General features: G+C 46.4%; 1 protein-coding gene across 2 annotated transcripts in view; it reads left to right on the top strand.

The window, feature by feature from the left end:
• LOC121559827 (protein FAM189A1) overlaps nt 1–18,715 on the top strand; it is a 63,443-nt gene that overhangs the window by 31,106 nt on the left and 13,622 nt on the right. For both annotated transcript variants that reach the window (XM_045216311.1, XM_045216310.1), the window contains exons 2-3: nt 8,999–9,109; nt 14,612–14,743. In XM_045216311.1, coding sequence (XP_045072246.1) covers nt 9,011–9,109; nt 14,612–14,743 — 231 coding nt within the window. In that variant the 5' untranslated portion in view covers nt 8,999–9,010. The remainder of the gene's footprint in view (nt 1–8,998; nt 9,110–14,611; nt 14,744–18,715) is intronic.

Here is an 18,715-nt window from a genome sequence, read left to right as displayed (position 1 = left end):
GACGATTCGCCTGGAGCTGATACCGGTCCGAAACTCTCAGGAGTGCCTTTCTGGCCCGATGCCAGGTCCGGTGGCAACGACGAATATGGGCCTGAACAGAGGGCACTGAGAGCTCCTTCTCCTGAGAAGGGAACAAGGGAGGTTGGTAGCCATACAGGCACTGGAAGGGAGACATCCCAGTGGCAGATGTAGGGAGAGTATTGTGGGCATACTCAACCCAAGGCAACTGAGAGACCCAGGAGGTGGGGTTGGAAGAGACCAGGCAGCGTAGCGTGGATTCCATCTTCTGGTTGGCTCTCTCCGCCTGACCATTGGATTGGGGGTGAAAACCAGATGTGAGACTGACTGTAGCTCCAATGGCCAAACAGAAGGACTTCCAGACAGCAGAGGTAAACTGAGGGCCACGGTCGGAAACGATATCACTGGGCAAACCGTGGACCCTGAAAACCTCCCTAACCAGGATCTCGGACGTCTCCGAGGCAGAGGGAAGCTTGGCAATTGGCACAAAGTGGGCGAACTTGCTGAATCTGTCCACGATAGTCAGAACGACCGTGTTCCCCTCAGAAGCGGGCAACCCAGTGACGAAGTCCAGGGCCAGATGCGACCATGGTCGCCGGGGAATAGGAAGGGGGTGAAGTAGTCCAGAGCTGGGCCGATTGGTACTCTTATTCTGCGCACACACTGGACAGGCAGCAACAAAACCCCGAGTATCCTCGGCCATGGCAGGCCACCAAAAACGTCTGCGAAGAAACGCCATCGTCCGAGCCACGCCAGGGTGACAAGCCATCTTGCTGGCGTGGGACCATTTGAGGACAGCAGGACGAACCGACTCAGGCACAAACAACCGACCGGGTGGACCGTTACCGGGACCGGGCTGCGTCCGAAGGGCCGCCATCACCTCCTCCTCAATCTTCCACATAACTGCTCCCACGACGCAGTTCCGGGGAGAATTGTCTCGGTCTTGGACCCACTCTCCTCCGTCTTGGAGAACATCCGGGACAAGGCGTCCCGCCTTGCCGTTCTTAGATCCAGGTCGGAACGTCAGGGAAAACTTGAATCGTCCGAAAAACAACGCCCACCTGGCCTGACGGGAGTTGAGACGTCTAGCCGATTGCACGTAAGCAAGATTCTTGTGGTCAGTCCAGACAATAAACGGTTGCTCCGCCCCCTCCCAACCAGTGGCGCCACTCCTCCAAGGCAAGTTTCACCGCGAGAAGCTCCCGGTTACCCACATCGTAATTCCTCTCCGCAGGCGAAAGGCGACGAGGTAGTAGGCGCAGGGATGGAGTTTACTGTCCGTGGAGCATCGCTGCGACAGGATGGCGCCAACTCCCACATCAGACGCGTCCCACTTCAACGACGAACTGACGGGCCGTGTCCGGTTGAGAGAGAATCGGTGCGTTGGTGAATCGCCTCTTCAAATCCAGAAACGCTCGATCCGCCTCCGGATTCCACTTGAAGGTCCTGATACTGGAAGTCAAGGCAGTTAACGGAGCGGCCACACGGCTGTAATCCCGGATGAATCTGCGGTAGAAATTCGCAAACCCCAAAAATCTCTGGAGCTGCAATCTCGTACCGGGCTGGGCCCATTCCAGAACCGCTCTAACCTTCTCCTGGTCCATCCTAATCTCTCCCCTGGAGATGATGTACCCGAGAAAGGATGTCGTGTGGGCGTGAAACTCGCACTTCTCGGCCCTTCACGAACAGGCGATTCTCCAACAATCGCTGCAGAACCTGCCGGACATGCTGGACGTGGTCGGAAGGTTCCTTCGAGAAGATCAGAATGTCATCCAGGTAAACAAACACAAAGAGACCGATCATATCTCTCAGGACGTCGTTCACCATACTCTGGAATACCGCTGGAGCATTGGTCAGTCCAAACGGCATCACCTGATACCAAGTGACCCATCGGTGTATTGAAACCCGTCAACCACTCGTCCCCCTCTCTGATCCGGACCATGTGATACGCATTGCGTGGGTCTAGCTTGGTGAACACCGTAGCACCCTGTAAGGAGTCGAAGGCAGAACTCATCAAGGGCAGGGGATACTTGTTCTTGACCGTGATGTCATTCAACCCCCGATAATCAATACACGGTCGAAGAGAGCCATCCTTCTTACCCACAAAGAAGAATCCTGCCCCCAGGGGTGATGACGAGGGACGAACGAGACCAGCAGCTAGGGACTCCTTGATGTAGGTCTCCAAAGCCTCACGTTCAGGTCGGGAGATACTGTATAACCTTCCCTTGGGGTAGACAGCTCCAGGGAACAGGTTGATGGCACAATCATATGGTCGGTGGGGAGGGAGTGACAGAGCCTTCTGCTTACTGAAAACTTCCCCCAAATCGTGATATGTCTCGGGAACCAGGGACAAATCTGGGGGTTTAGCCTCAATCACCTGACTGGGAACCGAATGGGGACAGGCAGTCTTGAGACAGTTAGCATGACAATCAAGGCTCCAACTCGTTACCTTGCCCGTCACCCAATCGAACGTGGGATTGTGTTCCTTCAGCCAGGGGTATCCAAGGACCAGAGGAACATGGGAAGACGGCAGAATGAAGAATGAAATCATCTCAGAATGATTCCCCGACAACAGCATCTTAACCGGTTCAGTCCTCATCGTGATACGTGCCAGACTACTGCCGTCCAGAGTGGTAGCTTCAATGGCTTCCGGCAATTGCTCCTTGGAAAGCCCCAGCTGTTCCACCAACTCGGCATCTAGAAAGCTTCCATCGGCACCTGAATCGATAAAAGCGTTAATCGCTAAGCTCTGATTCCTGTTCATAAGGGTAGCCGGGAAACGGGGTCTGACAGAGGTATTGAGAGGTCGAAACTGGCTCGCTAAAAGTCCTCCCAACTTTAGCGAGCCGCGCAGTTTGACGACCGCCGGGAACCAGTGGCGAGGTAATGTCCCGAACCACCACAGTAGAGGCAACAGTTAGTCCTACGTCTGTGTTGGCGCTCCTCCTTGGTTAACCCGTGCCGCCCCACTTGCATGGGTTCAGAATCGGGAGACAGAACCTCTCCACTAATCCTGTGTGGTGGCCGATGATCGACGTATTCTGATCCAATCCCCGACCCGACTGGAACCTGAGAAGCTGATCGGTTGGACGGAACCCATTGCTTCTCCCTCCTTCGCTCTCGGACTCGATTATCCACCCGAATAGACAAGGCTACCAAGCTGTCCAGGTCACTAGGCTCCGGATAGGAGATCAACTCATCCTTGAGCTGCTCCGACAGACCCTGGTAAAAGGCCGCTTGCAGAGACTCCTCATTCCACCCACTCTCCACAGCCAACGTCTTGAACTCGATCACGAAGTCGGCCACGCTGCGAGTTCCTTGGCGAAGCGAAAACAGGCGCCTAGCTGCGTCCCTCCCTCGGACGGAATGGTCGAAGAGCTTCCTCATCTCGGCCGTGAACCCCTGGTATGAAGCCATGCAGGGATCCTGTCGTTCCCAAACGGCTGAAGCCCACTCCAGCGCTCGACCACGCAGCAACTCAATCACAAAGGCTATCCTAGCCTTGTCTGTGGCATAAGAGTAGGGCTGTAGATCGAACACTAATCCACACTGCATAAGGAAGGAACGGCATCTTCCCAGCTCCCCCTCATATTTATCCGGCGTCGGAACCTTGGGCTCACGGAAGGACACAGCTCCAGAAGCGGCAGGCGAGATGGGTGAAACCGGTAGTGGATCCTCCACCGGAAACTTGCGTTGGTTCTGGACCTCCGTCAGACCGGTAGAAAGGTTCCGAACTGACAACGCGATCTCCTGTAGTACCGTGCTATGATGGCCCAACATCTTCTCCTGATGGGTAATGGCATGGCGAACAGAGTCCAGGTCCGCTGGGTTCATTACTGGCCGGATCGTTCTGTCACGAGTTACAAAGCCAGAACCCAGAAGCAGACCAGGACAAGGTAAGTTGAAACGAAGGTGAGTGTTTATTTACAAATTCAAGAGTGATGCTGAATAATCCAGGGAACAGAGCGGGCGGCGTTGATTAGTTGTTGGGGGTGCAGTGGTTGATCCCATCATGGCTCGGCAGCCGCCGACCACCAGGCAGAGGTTGGATGAAGGTTCCGGACGAGTGACTGCAGATGGAACAAAACGGAGGTAAGTAAACAACAAACCAACAAGGTGCAAAAACAACAAAACTAACGCTAGAAGCTCTAAGACTGATACTCTGGTAAACCTACTGTTCATGGCTAACGATCCGGCAGGGAATGGATGTTAGGCCAGAGCCTAAGAAGGGTGATGATCAGGACCAGGTGTGCAGATTGCTGATGGGATGCAGGTGCGGAAATCAAGAGAGCTCCCCGGAGCGTTCCAGAACCCTCGGGAAACTGGAGATCACGAGCAGAAAAACTAGTCCACAGACAGGACCCGACTCAGACTGCCGGGATCGTTACATTTAGGTATTTTATTAAGTTATTGTTTAATGGTTAAAGTTGGTTAGACCTGCAGCCCGTTGCATGTCTCTGCAGCTTGCAGACAGTCCTCTCATCGTTCCCTCATTCTGCCTCTGTGTGACTAGTCTGACTGACTCAAACTTCCTGTCATATTTCAACTGCACACGTCCCTGTGGGTGGTCATACCATACTACACATGGGTCCTCATACAGTACCATACTACACATGGGTCCTCATACAGTACCATACTACACATGGGTCCTCATACAGTACCATACTACACATGGGTCCTCATACAGTACCATACTACACATGGGTCCTCATACAGTACCATACTACACATGGGTCCTCATACAGTACCATACTACACATGGGTCCTCATACAGTACCGTACTACACATGGGTCCTCATACAGTACCGTACTACACATGGGTCCTCATACAGTACCGTACTACACATGGGTCCTCATACAGTACCATACTACACATGGGTCCTCATACAGTACCATACTACACATGGGTCCTCATACAGTACCATACTACACATGGGTCCTCATACAGTACCATACTACACATGGGTCCTCATACAGTACCATACTACACATGGGTCCTCATACAGTACCATACTACACATGGGTCCTCATACAGTACCATACTACACATGGGTCCTCATACAGTACCATACTACACATGAGGGAAATGACTGTATGTATGAATGATTAGCGCCCTGATGGGAAAAGTCCATGCCTGGGCCTTTCCATCCCCTTTCCACTGATATCAGAAAACAAAATGGTGGTGATATATTGGTGTCCTGGCGAGTGTTAAATGGTGACTGTGACACACGGTGTAAATCTCCTCAGTCCCTCAGTGGCATGCAGAGTTGGGGTCCAGGAAGTAAACTGAATTGGAATTTCAGTGTACTTCCTGAATTGTCTGAATTAAAAATGGAATTGACCCCAACTCTGATGGAATGCCCTAGCAGTGTCTGTCAGTTTGTCAGTCAGTCTGTTTGTCATGCTGGGGGCATGGTGGCGGACGGTAATTAATGAGTGTCTGTTAAACAGTGCAATGTGATCCCACATGGTAATTAGAACACAGAGCCAGTGTGGAGCCACACATTTTCATTAGCCCAGGAGACAGGTATGTGTGGTGAAATATGGCATCCTCTAAAAGGACAGCCATTCAGTCAGGTTAGCTATAAGGCACAGACGATAAACTCAGCTATTCATTAGATTTACTGCAGACACTTACCTGCCTGCCTTCTCATTGGTGCTGAATCAAATTAATGGAAAGCAATAAAAAGGAAGATAATGGAAAAAATATGGAAAATAAATGAATAGAAATAAATAGAAACAAATAGAATATAATGCTGGTTTTGCTCCTCTCAGATTTGACCTGTGATGTCTTGTCAGAGCATCCTTGGTGAGTCTGATTTCATATTTAGAGGAAATGTGTGAGTTCCACCACAATCTAAACAGTAAACACTCATTGTAACAACATATTTAGTATGATTGTGTAAATATATGATTGTTTTACGGAAATGTACCTCAAACTATTGGGCATTTTCTCCCAAGTGTGAATTGCCACAGAGATAGCAGCAGAAAACCTGGTGAGATAGAGCAGTTAATTTGATTGGCTGTGCTCAGCTGGCAATGAGGCGAACACTCAAGAGGTTCTCATTAAAAGGCATTTTAGGACTAATGTTGGAGGAACGATCTCTCTGCTCAATCTCTGCCTTACAAAATGGTCATTGTCATAGCCACGTTCTATTCTCAGTCAAGCGATAATAATGTTTTTACACAAAGTAATAAAAATGTAAGTTCTCAGTTTGCTGCTTGTTTCCTTTAATGTCAGTGATGAGGCATTTGAAGCATGGGAAGTAGCACTCTGAAGATGTTGACCGTCACTGTCTCTCTGAAGGTGAACGTCTTTTCTTACCATATGGCAGTTTAGTTTAGTAACACACACACACACACATTCAGTGATGTGACAATCCCAGGTTAATTAACATATCAACATGGAAATACAGGTCCACTTTATGATCTGTGTTTAAACACCCTCATGCTCATTTCAAGCGAGAAATGAAAAGCGCGTAAGAGTACACATATACAAAAGGGGCAGTTTCCAAATTAAGCCTAGTCCTGGACCAAAAAACAGCTCAATGGACATTCTCTATTGAAAATGCTTTTCCAGGATTTGGCTTAATCTTTGTCTGGGAAACCGCCCCATAGACACACAAATATTCAATACATTTTCTTTCTCTGATCTTCTGATCTAACTCTTCCTTTCAAACTGTTTCTCTCCCTCCCTCCTCATGTTTTAGTTTAAATTAATAGATTTGTAGCAGCTGAATTGAGTCTTAAAGACCTGAGTCTTAAAGTCATTTTACATTTTACATTTTAGTCATTTAGCAGACGCTCTTAACCAGAGCGACTTACAGGAGCAATTAGGGTTAAGTGCCTTGCTCAAGGGCACATTAACGTCATTTAGCAGACGCTCTTAGCCAGAGCGACTCACAAATTGGTGCGTTCACCCCTATAGCCGGTGGGATAACCACTTTACAATTTGGGGGGTTAGAAGGAATACTTTAGCCTATCCCAGGTATTCCTTAAAGAGGTGGGGTTTCAAATGTCTCCGGAAGGTGGTGAGTGACTCCGCTGTCCTGGCGTCGTGAGGGAGCTTGTTCCACCATTGGGGTGCCAGAGCAGCGAACAGTTTTGACTGGGCTGAGCGGGAGCTGTGCTTCCGCAGAGGAAGGGGAGCCAGCAGGCCAGAGGTGGATGAACGCAATGTCCTCGTTTGGGTGTAGGGACTGATCAGAGCCTGAAGGTACAGTCCAACTGAAACCACCATCTCTCTAGCTGTCTCACCCCCTTATTGGCTATTATGCCATGGTTCCCATTGAGAAGACATGGAGTTAGTTGGATGTAGTCATATTTCTACTGACAACCAGTTACTGTCAGTGTCATGCCAGTGTCATCCTGTGTGTTATTGTACCCCTGGCATTTCCTCCAAGGGCACACAGCCAGGGAATAATGCCTGGGGTAGTGTGTTTCTCCTCTGATATAGTGGTCTACCTCCATCGAACCGTACCGATCAACCTTTCAATCCTTCAATTTTCTGTCATGGTGAAAAGCACTTAAACGTATCGCTCCATCTGTTTACCCCATCTCTCCCTCTGTCCCTCCTTCGTTCCCTCGCTCCCTCTCCTCCTCTCCATCTGTACGTGTGTCTGTTTTGTCTTTCTCAGTAAATGTGTCTTGTCCTCCCTCCCACCCCCAGGCTGGGCTGGCGTCCCCTGTGTCCCTCCCCCTCCTCCTGGCCCTCCCGTCTGGGTTAATGTTCCATCAGGTGCAGCCCCAGCACCAGGACCAGGACCAGGGCTATAAATCAAACAGGCTATGTGTGGACGAAGGCCTGATATACAGGACCCGGCTCTGCCTTGTAATCTACTGGTGGAGGCCTCTGAAAGCTTTAAACCCATTCTATTACACTTGAACTGTGATTTAAAGGAGCCCAAATGTTCACTCTATTTCTCCTCACAGGATGGATTTCCTGGGACTGTCAGCTATGAAATAAAGATCATTGTTTTTAATGGGGGACTAGAGGGGGAACATTGAGGTAGCTACTCTGGTGACAGTGCAGAGAGGGGGAACATGGAGGTAGCTACTCTGGTGACAGTGCAGAGAGGGGGAACATGGAGGTAGCTACTCTGGTGACAGTGCAGAGAGGGGGAACATGGAGGTAGCTACTCTGGTGACAGTGCAGAGAGGGGGAACATGGAGGTAGCTACTCTGGTGACAGTGCAGAGAGGGGGAACATGGAGGTAGCTACTCTGGTGACAGTGCAGAGAGGGGGAACATGGAGGTAGCTACTCTGGTGACAGTGCAGAGAGGGGGAACATGGAGGTAGCTACTCTGGTGACAGTGCAGAGAGGGGGAACATGGAGGTAGCTACTCTGGTGACAGTGCAGAGAGGGGGAAGATTGCCACAGAAGAGATCTATCAGGCTGTAGGGAAGCAGTAGTGTTGATTGGAGTTGGGCTGAGGAATAAGGAGCAGATTGGTGCCTCTGCCTGACCATCCATCATCAGGGCTTTAGGTCTTCAGGTGACACTAGATAGGAACGGTATTGGGAGAAAATATATAGGGGTCAAGGACAGTCCTGTAACTATAAGGGACAATGTTACTAGTAGCAATGTAAAGAGTTGGTCTGTCAAATCTCAATATGTCTGTGTGTTTGTTCTCTTAACCTCTGAGTAGATGGGTTAGCCATGGGTTAGATTAAGTTTATCTTAGATGGATTTAATTAGTTTGAGAAAAAGGGTTATTGATTTCTGTGATCATCTGCTGCCTTTTCCTGCCCCTGATGACTCAATGTAATCAGTCAATCAGTCAATATTGATTGGTGAAGCCTTCACTCTCACTGTAATCATGCATTACAAACACATTACTGCCTACCACAAGAAAAAATGAAAATTAAATCAACTAGTGAATGCCTGTACATTTCCTAGAGGACATGATGTTATGGCTGTATTGTGTTGGTCTACTGTTGCTCTATAAATCTCATCATCTCTATTCTGTCTCTCCACAGATCACCTTCTTCATGCTGCTGTCGGCGGTGTGTGTGATGCTCAACCTGGCTGGTTCCATCCTGTCCTGCCAGAACGCCCAGTTGGTCAACTCTCTGGAGGACTGTCAGCTGGTGAGAGACCAGTGCCCTGCCCCTCTACCCCCTCTGTTCCCCATGCATGTGCCCTATCTCTCCCATCTACAGGGGCCAATACTGGTGCCCTATCTCTTCCATCTTAACAGGGGCCGGTGGATGTGGTGGGGCCCCTGTTCATATGAAGGAGGTCTATAGGGAGAAGTGTGGCACCTGATGCTGAAAGGCCCTAGCCTGTCTGGGATCTGTCAGTCTCATACACCAGTTTAATCAGTCTGCAGAGCACCGCCCCACCCGCCCAGCTCACAGTAAAAATAAATATTAACGTCAGCCACTCCACGTCCTTCTTAATATTAGGGCTCAGTGCCGTCTGTCTGTCTGATTACCCACTGGAGCGCATACTTTAATTATTAAGAAAAACATAATCATCCGCCGTCTGGGGAAAGAGAGCGCTTTCAATTTGTCTGCTGTCTGCGGCAGGTTTCATTTCTGTTCCTGTGTCAAATTCACAGAGCTGCCCGATTTCAGATGGCGTGGCAGAACGTATGTGTTAGGATCAGTCTGGTGAAGGAGTTGCGTGCGTCATATTTGCATAGATTACATTACAGTATCATGACAAGACTCAAGTTCCGAGATCAACTATGATGTTAGGGGTATAGAAAATCACATTTCTCAAAGTCCTCTAAAAGGGCTTTCTCTGTAAAAGAAAAGACTGAACATTTAATTAGTATTTAATAAGCTATAAAAAATTAATAGCTTTTAGGAGATAAAAAATGGAAGCAAATATTTGAATACCGTACTTCTCTACATGGCTCCAGCTCTGAATAGTGCAGTGTGCTTGTATACTGTGTATTGTGTGTGCTGAATGGATGGCCATGAAGGGGTTATTTATAGCAGAACAACAGCTCAAGCCCCTAGCCTGCCTATTCTTTTCTGTGACCGCTGTTGTGTGGGGTTGTATCAGCACTGCAGTCAGCGGCGGCTCCACAGGACATCCTGCATTCCCTTATCCAGAATACGGCCCGATGTACCATCTCTCTCCCCGGCTTCAGTCTGCCCCAGCACCAAGCACAGACAGACCCAGTAGCACAGACAGACCCAGTAGCACAGACAGACCCAGTAGCACAGACAGACCCAGTAGCACAGAAAGACCCAGTAGCACAGACAGACCTAGAAGCACAGACAGACCCAGTAGCACAGACAGACCCAGTAGCACAGACAGACCCAGTAGCACAGACAGACCTAGAAGCACAGACAGACCCAGTAGCACAGACAGACCCAGTAGCACAGACAGACCCAGTAGCACAGACAGACCTAGAAGCACAGACAGGCCTAGAAGCACAGACAGACCCAGTAGCACAGACAGACCCAGTAGCACAGACAGACCCAATAGCACAGACAGATCCAATAGCACAGACAGACCCAGTAGCACAGACAGACCTAGAAGCACAGACAGACCTAGTAGAACAGACAGACCTAGTAGAACAGACAGACCCAATAGCACAGACAGACCCAATGCACAGACATACCTAGAAGCACAGACATACCTAGAAGCACAGACAGACCCAATAGCACAGACATACCTTAATAGCACAGACAGACCCAGTAGCACAGACAGACCTAGAAGCACAGACAGACCTAGAAGCACAGACAGACCCAGTAGCACAGACAGACCCAGTAGCACAGACAGACCCAGTAGCACAGACAGACCTAGAAGCACAGACAGACCTAGAAGCACAGACAGACCCAGAAGCACAGACAGACCCAGTAGCACAGACAGACCCAGTAGCACATACAGACTTGAAGCACAGACAGACCTAGAAGCACAGACAGACCTAGAAGCACAGACAGACCTAGAAGCACAGACAGACCTAGAAGCACAGACATACCTAGAAGCACAGACAGACCCAGTAGCACAGACAGACCCAGTAGCACAGACAGACCTAGAAACACAGACAGACCTAGAAGCACAGACAGACCTAGAAGCACAGACAGACCTAGAAACGCAGACAGACCTAGAAGCACAGACAGACCTAGAAACACAGACAGACCTAAAAGCACAGACAGACCTAGTAGCACAGACAGACCTAGAAGCACAGACAGACCTAGAAGCACAGACAGACCCAGTAGCACAGACAGACCTAGAAGCACAGACAGACCTAGAAACACAGACAGACCTAAAAGCACAGACAGACCTAGTAGCACAGACAGACCTAGTAGCACAGACAGACCTAGTAGCAGGGGAGGCAAAGACAACTAGGCTCTAGTTATATTGAGTCAAACCATCTCTTTGCAAAAAAAGAATGTTTTATTCTTATAATTTTAGAACATTGGAAATAACACATCTGTCAAGCAGAAAGCATAAGAGGAAAACGGATCATCATAATAGTTATACTGAGGATGATTCTCCTCACATGACTGATGTTGATAATTACACTGAGGATCCGCTATTCTAGCCACATTAATCACATGGGAATTCTAATTTAGTTGGTCTAATCAATTAAACACTCTGGCATTGTTTGCAGGCTTTGCAGTGGAGACATAAACACCGCTAGGCTTTATTGAATTCATTTCCATTCCAAGTAAGGATTATCTATTATTCCATCCAGGCTCCTGAGGTGACCTTTCTCCAGTTAGCTGTAATTCACCTGTATAGTCCAACCGACTGGAGTATTTCATCACCATGAACAACCAATGTTGCATTTGAAATGCATAGTGAATAAATCAAAATAATGTATACATTAGAAATCCATAAATGTCCTATTGAGCTGTTGACTCAACTTGAAACCTAGCTTTGTAAATTGTATTCTTGCCGGAGTGACGTAATAGTTTACTGGACCTGGTCACACAGAGAGTGTGCTATCAGTTGGTTATGGGCTTGTAAGTAAGCATTTCACGGTAAGGTCTACACCTGTTGTATTCGGCGCATGTGACAAATAAACGTTTTAGCATGGCACCACTCCCCTCCCTGTGACTCTCTGCTTAAGCCCTCTCCTTGAATCACTTCCAGGAAGTTGACATTAAAGCCACTGTTTGACGCTGCCCAATGTAGCTTGGCATGGCATTACATCTCAAGACGTTTGTCAAGATGTTTTACGCCCGTCATCAACACTAGGGACGGGTGACACGAGTTGTGATGTAACGTGTTTGGGCCCGTAGAAGGGAGGTTCTGTGAAGAGGAATGATCTGCAGAGCGGAGGAGAACCAGACTTCTTTCTCAGGGAGCCTGTCTATCCTGCCAACCTCCTTGTAAATATCCTTTGCTATTCTGATTATATTGTTTTTAAATATGTGATTTAACCTGTATGTATTGTGATTGCTGCAAAATGAATTGCATCATTTAGGACATTTCTGAGTCTGTATGTGATGGAGGGATGAGGGATGAGGGAGGAGGGAGGAGGGAGGAGGGAGGAGGGAGGAGGGAGGAGGGAGGAGGGAGGAGGGAGGAGGTGACAGGTATCACTAGTGCCCTGCACATGATGTACACTAAAATCCCCATCAGGACTGCTGGCCTACCTGATAGAGCCCCAGGGTTTGCCGAGGACAAACGGTAGCATTCCCTGGGCATGCTTTGGGCTTAGGTGAGGTGCATAATGTGTTCAGAAGGCATAACTAGTTCAGAGGTTATCCCATGTTTTAGGAAAGGATCAACCACTTTTATGCAGTTTTTGTCTGAGTAGAAATAGATTTTTCACTGCTTCTGGAATTGAAAGCAGGAACCAGAGCAGAGCAGGAGGTGTTCTCTTTTTTGTATGTGAACTGAAAGGCTTGCTCCATTGGTGAACTGAAAGGCTTGCTCCATTGGTGAACTGAAAGGCTTGCTCCATTGGTGAACTGAAAGGCTTGCTCCATTGGTGAACTGAAAGGCTTGCTCCATTGGTGAACTGAAAGGCTTGCTCCATTGGTGAACTGAAAGGCTTGCTCCATTGATGGCGGTGATTCTCTGGGCTAATGAAAAACCACTTGTCTCATCAAGCCTGTTTTGGATGGTCTGGTGAAATGCATGATGGGTCCTATGTGAAGTGCTCATGTGGCTAAGGCTGATAGATTACCACTCCGGTTGTGTCTAGTGACTCACGCGCCGTTTCACATTCAAAACGTAGAAATCTGCAGAAATATAGAGCTTCCTTATCTAAGGTATCTTACATTGTATCAAAACCCTTATCACTTGTAGTATGCAATAAATCTGTCATACACTGTACCATTAAATAAAAACAACACCACTGCAATGGTTGTGCTGCTCTGCAGACTTAGATATTCTAATGTAATTGTTCATTCATATGGCACTGACATACTGCAAGACCCCCTGTGTGTCGTCTAGTCTGCTGGGGCATGAGGAACACGCAAACATCTACACCACATCATGCATCAACACACATGAGCCTACTTCCTCCAAGGATCTCCACAGTATGAAAGAGAGTGAGAGAGAGAGAGCGAGAGAGAGAGTGAGAGCGAGAACATAGAGAGAGAGAGCATAGAGAGAGAGAGAGAGAGAGAGAGCAGGAGAGAGAGAGAGAGAGAGAGAGAGAGAGAGAGAGAGAGAGAGAGAGAGAGAGAGAGAGAGAGAGAGAGCAGGAGAGAGAGAGAGAGAGAGAGAGAGAGAGCAGGAGAGAGAGAGAGAGGTAGTCACATTTTGCCCTGTAGAGCTTGCATTCTTCATAGTGTGTTGAGTATAGAGCCAGGCTAGAACAACGTCCCAGAGATCTGTCATTGTCACCAGCAGCACATCACTACTGCTGACTGAGTGATTAGCATACGAGACTAAATGCCTCTCCCCAGTTCCCCTTGCTACTGTACACGACTCCTTGGAGACCATACATTCCCCACTATGACTGAAATATTAATGGACTTCACTCCCCCATGCAATTAACCTGTGATGGGTAGGTTCATATCCCACCTCCTTACAATCTGGGTCACATAGTTAGTAGTTGTAGCAGCACCTCAAGATCCTGCCCCTGTTAATTCTGCCTTACAACTCACTGTGTTATGTAATCCTCCTGCACTGTAGATCCCGCTGTTGTCATGTTAGAGACCTACACTCTTAGAAAAAGGGTTATTCGGCTGTCCCCATAAGAGAACCCTTTTTGGTCCAGGGAGAACTCTTTATGGTTCCTTGTAGAACCCGTTTGGGTTCCATGTAGAACCCTCTGTGGAAAGGGTCCTACATGGAACCCAAAAGGGTTCTACCTGGAACCAAAAAGGATTATTCAAAGGGTTCTCCTATGGGGACAGCCGAAGAACCATTTTAGGTTCAAGATAGCACCTTTTTTTTCTAAGAGTGTATTCTGGCAGGGAAAGTATCTGAGCGGGCAGAGACAGAGGTGCAAGTCTGATCTCCATCATAGAGAAGCCTTAAGATTCTGCTTTATGCAAAGGGAGGAAGAGAAGACACAGGGCTAGGGTGTGTTGTAACATTATCAAGTGTGGGAAAGAGTACAGTGAGGTCTCATTGGTATCCAAAGCCCCTTTACTTACCCCATGTCCTTTCTGTCCCCCGATAAAGTTTGACAGTCATGGTGTGTGTGTCCTTTCTGTCCCCAGATAAAGTTTGACAGTGACGGTGTGTGTGTGTGCTGTGAGCTGCAGCACCAGAGCTCCAGCTGCAACAACCTGGGAGAGACGCTCAAACTGAATCCACTGAGCGACTGCAATACCATACGCCGACACCTCAAGGTGGGTGGAAGTGTGAGAGTGTGTGTGTGCGTGTGCATGTGTGTGAATAGACAGGTATGTGTATGTTACACCATTTCTTCTTTGATGTGTACTCTATAGCCTCGTTCTAAGGAAATGATTCCTATTATGTTATGTTGTTCATATAACTTGATCCTCTTCAAGCTGAAATATTATCCTACTCTGTACTTCCTCTGTGTAATGAATAACAAATCATGGGAGCTTAGCTGATACACAGACAATGTAAAACACAAGTTGAAACGTATAGGCTCATAAAAGAATAGGAAACTGAGAATGGCATACGCATTTGTCTCCTGCTCCACACATAGCTCTTAGTCATTAATTGCATGGTCTGTCGGCTTGGCTTTGCTAGTTCGCTCAGTTCATGATCTCTGGAGATTATATGAACTGAAAAGCCTTCTGTCGGCATGGTGATCTATATGCTGCTACATCTTAATTGGATTACAGTGTTCACATGCTTTCATTTCATGCCATTGATGGATTATAAAACATTGATAACTAAATAAAAGTCCCTTTAAAATGAAGCATGGGTATGAAAGAGGAAAGATCAAACCCTGTTAGTCATCATGATCATAGCCCATTAAAAATATGTCCGAATGGACGCTATAAAACTGTATTACGTGCTAAGGAAGTCAGATAGGGTGAGTTATGTCAGATGTCACATAAGGCAATGGCCATCACAGCTCTCCATTATCCTCTGTCTAGATATGAATGGTGATAAGTAAAACTGCTGCTGTCTGCCTAGAAACTTCCCTCCAATACACAGCCTAGCCAGTTAGATGCATTGCATGTATGTCACCACTTTGACGTATCAATGTAGTTCACAGTTAACTACCCATTTCAAACCAGAACCTGTAAAAAACAGAACCAGTTTTTTCTGTAAAAAAGAGAATAGGTTCATATCCCCATATATATTTTAATACTTATACCCCAAAGTATTGGTTTCATTCACACATGTTCCTCTTCCTGAATTTTCTCCCGTCACTGCCTAAAGCCATGAGTAATGAGTGTGGAGCGAGGATTCAGTTAATTTGTGGATTCCTGAGTGAAGGCAGGGTGTGTAACCTTGGCAATGGAGCTCCTGACCCCAGCCTGGCTCCAGGTAGGCAGGCAGGGCTGTTGTGTTCAGGGAGGTTAAACTCTGTATGAACAGCCTATTAACAGCTTCCTTCAAGGTATTATTACAGTTGCTACCCTGACATGATTTACCATGTCAATATGCAATTGTTAGTCGCCAGGGAAAACACACACAAGTAATATTTCTTCTCACATCTGCAAGGCAGATGTATACAACACAGCTAGAACACAAATGTGCTGTCTGTGTTTTAGGATCGCCCAAAACCCATGAAAATGGAACAATAATATGTAGTTGTATTTTTAGTTTATAAAGATGTGATTTATAGTGTGTTGCCATGGACCACATGCGTGTGTTCATTTCTTTCACAGGGAATACATGTATGTAGCACTTAGAAACACTTACAAGTCATTATGTTCAATATAGCCCATGACTCATGAAGGGTATTTTAAGTATTCGCTTTATGAATGTACGATTTAGTGTAAATGTACAGTACCAGTCAAAAGTTTGGACACACCTACTCATTCAAGGGATTTTCTTTATTTTTACTATTTTCTACATTGTAGAATAATAGTGAAGACATCAAAACTATGAAATAACACATATGGAATCATGTCGTAACCAAAAAAGTGTTAAATAAATCTAAATATATTTTATATTTAAGATTCTTCAAATAGCGCCTTGATAGTTTTGATTTACATTTTACATTTACGTCATTTAGCAGACACTCTTATCCAGAGCGACTTACAATAGTGATGTCTTCACTATTATTCTACAATGTATAAAGAAAAACCCTTGAATGAGTAGGTGTGTCCAAACTTTTGACTGGTAGTGTATATGCTATGCATACTAATCTTCCTTCACAAAGCAACAGCATGATTTCGCAAAGCAACAAAACAGCAATAACATTATACCAGAAACTGCACAAAACATACCATTGGGATTTTCAAAACTTGAATTCCAATCTATTCTTTTTATTTCACATTATGCTTTTGATGCGACTGGACAATGACATGTACAGTACATATTCAATGCCTAGATCTCTGGAATATCAGTCTATTTTTCTCTCTCTCCTTGAAATTGTAAGTGAAGCTCAATAATCATTCATTTTGCGTCCTCCTCTCTCTATTCCTTTCCCCCAGAGTGAGCCATTGAACTTACCATTGATGCCGGTTTGTTTGGTAGATTTGATGCACAAGGTGATGCAACACCTCAAAAACAACTAAATAATAAAATAGGCTACAGTACACTGAATGAGGACATGTGTCTCCTGATACTCCCAGTATCTGGATTGGGTTTGTGTGACTAACAAGGCATGGAATAGGAACATATCCCAAAAAGATGAGGAGAAATCATCTCTGTCAACACCTCAAACAAGATATAATGCAAAGGAAAATAAACTAAATGTCTCCTTTTTGAAAAGAGTAAATCCATTACAATGCATGTTTATACTCAAGGACCAATCTACATGTATTATTCATCTCTCTAAGTACACAGGAGTGTCTCTGCCAAGCTAGCACTTTGTTCCCATGTGTCAAATAAAGTGACTGAGTCAGAACTAATAACATTATCCTGTTTGCATGTTAAGGTTTGATCATATTAGGCCAGACAGGGAAGTGATAGAACATTGTTGAAGGCCAGAAGTGACAGATCTGCCTCTTGTTTGACCTATAGGTCTGTCTACTCTTGTCAGAGTGTGCTGATGTGGATGCGGTGGTAGAGTCAAGCGCAGGACACAGAGGATAAGTCAAGACGACTTTACTAACACTTGAAATAGACACAAAATAAACGGCCTCAAAACACTGGAGGCGAACAAATACGCGCAGTGCGTAAAACAACAAGAAAAGTCAAAATACGCGGAGTGCTTAAAACAACTATGTAGAGCCAAGGCCCCGAACCTATCAAAACACGACAGGTGGAACAATAACACACAAGATACAAACATAACATAGGGGAACTTATAGGTGACACAATCAATACAGAATACGAAACAGGTGCACTAACTAGACATGACAAAACAAACATCGAAAACATAAAACGGTAGTAGCTAGTACTCCGGGGACGACGAACGCGAAGCCTGCCCGAGCAAGGAGGAGGAGCAGCCTCGGCGGCATCCGTGACAACTCTCCTTGTCAAATATCTCTCCACAGCTACTCTGACACTATGCCATACAGTGGTACTTCTATGTGCAGTGAATATCCCTATGAAAATAATACTGTGTTCCAAACAAACATTGTTCACCCATAATAGCCCTCTATTGTCTGTTTGAAAATGTAAACACAGTATTTAGTATGAGAGTCAAATACCATGGCAATTTGTGGTCCTCACTGTGTTTAGCTCAGGCTGTGCATTTCTCCCTATTCAGTATCTACATGATCAGAATGCTAGAAGATAGCTATTAGAAAAATAACAGAACTGTATGGGTGAGGACACTTACCGGCTTATTATTTCACCTTTATGTCTAGCCAAGTAACAAAGAAAAGCAACATGGGGTGAAATCAAGAGTCTATTTTCAGGTTGCATGGGGTTCAATTTCACTAGCATGCATATTAATTATTGCTGAGAATTCAATAAATCAGCTTATGTCAATGCATAACCTTGGAACACAGATGCCTCTTCAGGGGTCTATTATCACCTTACCTACAGAGACTAGGAAGAGAGATGGTTCCATGTTGATCCATGCTCGTTTACAATGGAGCTGTTATTGTAAAGCTGTGTTGAAGTACTCCACATACCAACCTTATAGGAGATTGTTTTCAGGACAGGAGTTTTTCTTGACCATGCAACCTGAACAGAAAAACTCTGGGCCTTAAACCACTGTTCATGGTCTTGGTTGGTTACCATGGTCCATGGTGGTGATGAGATGTCCGATTTCACAG

The sequence above is a fragment of the Coregonus clupeaformis genome, unplaced genomic scaffold, assembly GCF_020615455.1.
Source record: "Coregonus clupeaformis isolate EN_2021a unplaced genomic scaffold, ASM2061545v1 scaf0674, whole genome shotgun sequence".
NCBI classification, from domain to species: domain Eukaryota; kingdom Metazoa; phylum Chordata; class Actinopteri; order Salmoniformes; family Salmonidae; genus Coregonus; species Coregonus clupeaformis.
This window is presented reverse-complemented; position numbering and strand designations above follow the sequence as displayed.